The 3,565-nt window shown below is 46.7% G+C and overlaps 1 protein-coding gene across 1 annotated transcript; it reads right to left on the bottom strand.

Annotated features, from left to right (window-relative positions):
* Positions 1–1,177: 1,177 nt before the first annotated feature.
* On the bottom strand, positions 1,178–2,118 carry LOC128080228 (histone H2A-like). Its single transcript, XM_052682240.1, has 2 exons — positions 2,029–2,118; positions 1,178–1,824 (listed from the first exon to the last, which is right to left on the bottom strand). Exons 1-2 carry the CDS (start codon positions 2,116–2,118, stop codon positions 1,216–1,218), a joined length of 699 nt encoding a protein of 232 aa, XP_052538200.1. The 3' UTR covers positions 1,178–1,215.
* Positions 2,119–3,565: the final 1,447 nt, after the last annotated feature.

Genomic DNA, 3,565 nt, shown 5'->3' with positions numbered 1-3,565 from the left:
TCAGTTAATCAAATACTCTTTTATCCAGAAAGAGGATGTAAGCACAAGAGTGACACAACAGCATGACTGTCATAGGACATTCACTCTTCCAGTTTCCTGCCATATTAATAATTTAATCAAGTAACTGTTTGATGTAAAAAAAAAATAAAATAGCCAAGGATCTTTATCCTGACCCTACCCCTAACCAATTCCATTGCTCGTAGTGGAGTGCCGCAGCCTCCTCTCAGGATAATCATAGGCTCTTCTGTTAGCTAAACCTAACTGCTCATCTGAGAGGGTGATGTGGCAGGTGGTGGTGGGGGACAGTGGACGGGCTGGGTGTCCTGTGGTGCTGCATGTGGAATTGTGGGTGTGGGAGGCTGGGTTCACTCCCACAAGGAGGAGTCTGGATGGACCGGACATCTTCATGTGTGTGGTTTGTCCAGAGATGACAATCAGGTTTGTGGACTGGTGGTGTGAAATCAGAGGTGTGATTTAAGCTGATGCATAAGTGTGGTGGGGGGATGAAACTCAGTGGCCTCCCCTGCCCATGGCTGTGGTGTTTGGCTTGGAACTGCAGGATCTGTTTTTTGACTGGGCATGGGCAAGTTTCACAGCCTTTGTCTTGTTGTCATGTGTGTTTTCATTATAATTTCAGGCTTTTGTGTCTGGCTGTGTGCTCCAGAAATTTTGGTGAAGCTGGGAAAGCCAGTTGTGCTTGGATGTGCTATGTCTGGCCTTTGAGAGGGCCAGGAGTGTTGGGGGACTTGTGGAAGAGGGTGGGGATTTGAGGTGCTGTGGATGGAGTGATCACTGCAGAGACTGTGCGGCTGTCACTGGCGTCTCCCTACCTCCTCCTCTCCCTCTCTCCCTCCCTCTCTCTCTCTCTGTAGTCATGCTTAGGCTCCTGTACAGGAACCATTTGGACATGGAAGACAAAGCAGCAAGAAGGCCCTGGAGGCTCAGCTGCTGGCAAAATACCAGAAGGCAGTCAGGGTTCCTGAGCAAACCCACTGCAGGGTCCTCCCCACTGGTGAGGTGTCTCTTGCCCCTGGGGTGACAGGCATTTGCTGTCTTTTAGCCTCGCTCTCCCTGCATTGTTGCCTAGATCTTGCAATTCACTCTCCAGCACAGTGTGGTAGTGCAAGGGCTTTTATTCAACTGTTAGACCATAGAGGGTAATTTGGCAAACAAGACAGCCCTTGCCGTGCCAATATGGGACAGGAGTTCCTGCTTTTACTTGGCAGTGACAGCACCATGGGCAGGTGCAGCCTGTTGCCTGTGGCTTCTCTTCATCCTCTTGGTCTTCTTTGTTTTGGAGGGAGAGGCCACTTGCTGGCTTTTTGGGTCAGGCCTGACACGGTGCTTGGGCTTGCTTTCCAGAAGGTGTTTGAGTACAGAGCTGTTCTTCACAGACATCTGCAAGTGGGACGGAGAGATGCACTGCTGGTTACTCTTCTTGGAAATCTTCCCAGCCATGTCCATGGTCTTGTGCGTCACCCACTGCAGCACAGCAGCCAGGTAGACAGGGGCACTGGCTCCAAAACGCTCAGCAAACTGGCCTTTGCGCAGCTGCCTCTCTATTCGGCTCACGGGGAAGACCAGCCCAGCCCGGGAGGAGCGACTCTTTTTGGCCTTCACTTTCCGACGCATGGAGGGCTCCCCAGAGCATGACTCTTCAGGCTCCCTGTTCTGCTCAGGTACAATACAGACCTCATCTGTTCCAGCCATGCTGCTTGCTTCCATAGGTCTCTCTATGCTGTGCAGGCTTATCTTCCTTTGCCTTTCCTGCCCGCTCTTGATGTATTTGCTGACCCTTGCTGTTGTTTTCTGTCTGCTCCACCTCTACCAACCCAGTCTAGAAGTGTCTGTGGCTGGGCACACACGCAGGCAAGGACCTCTCCAGCACGGCCGAGCTTCCCTGAGGAAGGGTTCCAGCTCTGGTCTTCTCCTGTGCAGGCTGAGGCTCTGTGTTCATCAACCCAGTGGAAACCAGGGTGCCCCTTGCCTGGCAGGACCAATAGGAAAAAGCTTTTTCTGTGACCTCACCTCCGTGCTTGTGACATCATCCCCACTGGCCCCATCATTTACAGTGAGCTCAGGGATGGCCTCTGCATCCAACCCTTCCCATTTTCCCATGGGAGAGGTTTTCCCAGTGTATGACTATATAGGCCAAGCCACAGTGCTGCCAGTTAAGGAGAATCCCAACATCTCTTCAATCCTTTTTTTTTTTTTTTCCCTCTAATTATCCGCTGTGTAGTCTCACAGAAATCAAGGGATTTAGGGATACCGCTGGAAGTGTTCATGGCAGCCTGATGAAAGACAGAGCCTGTTCCTGTCAAAGAAAGGTGGTAGCTTTCCATCCTTTCAGGTTACCTCTAGCAGAAGACCATGAATCGAGGCCTCTGATATGCATGATCTTCTCTTGAGCAACAGAAACCTAGTAACCTAATAAATGTTTGGATGGCAATATCTTAAACTTATATGGGATTTTATTTCCTAGATTTTCTTAGCATACTGAAAAATAGAAATCTACCTGTACAAGTAATAGTCAGCACTCCTAAGGTCATACAGTCCAAACAGTTCAGGTAAAAGACTAAATATGGTAGGAGTTTTCTTATGCTACAACAGAGCTTGCAATTATGTTCTTGAATTGCCACAAAAGTCTTCTGTCTATTAAGGCTATCACTAGTTTATAGCCGTTGGGAAGATAAAAGTCTGAAACTTAGTGTTTGTCCCAGCTTTCATAGAACTAGGTCCACTTGTTTGTCAAAAAGTAGCTTCAGAGTAAGTAAAAAGCACTACAAGGAGACAGCAGAAAGTTGGGACTTGACCACCTGCTCCAGGAAAATGAAATCCCATCCAATCTGGCGCATAAGGGTTAAGACTTCCTCTTCTACTAATCATTCTGGAAAGCAAACAAACAAACACATAAAAACTATAACTCTGTTGATGCCCTCCGTGATGGTTTTGGGAAAAAACTTTGCCATATGTGAACATCTGTTACCTCTGGGTGGCCTAGAAAGCAGAAGGTGGCAGCAGAGAAGAAGATGGCAACTGAGAGCATCCATGGACAGCACATTTCCTTTATGAGATTTCCAATGGTTGATGTGTGTACTACAAGCAGTTATAAACAGAATACATGGAAGAAGAAAATGCTTATTTTAAAAATTAAATTCCTTCTCCCTCACAGAAATACATCAAATCTGGGAATACTATCACCTCAAAGCGAGTGACTTCTGCACTCAAACTTCTAGCGAATTTCTACCTGTCAATTACATCTTTTTTTTTTTTCTTCTTCTTTTTTTTTTTTTTTTCTTTTTTTTTTTTTAAGCATTTTCCCCACACTAAAACCATAGAGAAATCTCTTACAGTGTTAAGGTTCAATACTGTTAATGTTCCTCCCAGGAGCTGGATGTGATGACACTTCCGAGATGTCAGAATTTCAGCACCCTTTCATGGAGGAGACAGCACTGTGAAGCTACACAGATTGTGTTTCGAGATTTTCTTGCCTTGCTGCCTTGCTCTTTTTATGATCAGCTGCATAAAATGAAACCTAAAACGTGGTTAAGCGGATCACATTCTT

Source organism: Tympanuchus pallidicinctus, unplaced genomic scaffold (assembly GCF_026119805.1).
Source record: "Tympanuchus pallidicinctus isolate F22 unplaced genomic scaffold, pur_lepc_1.0 scaffold2, whole genome shotgun sequence".
NCBI classification, from domain to species: domain Eukaryota; kingdom Metazoa; phylum Chordata; class Aves; order Galliformes; family Phasianidae; genus Tympanuchus; species Tympanuchus pallidicinctus.
The sequence above is the reverse complement of the archived record's forward strand: the minus strand, read 5'-3'. Positions and strand labels throughout refer to the sequence as shown.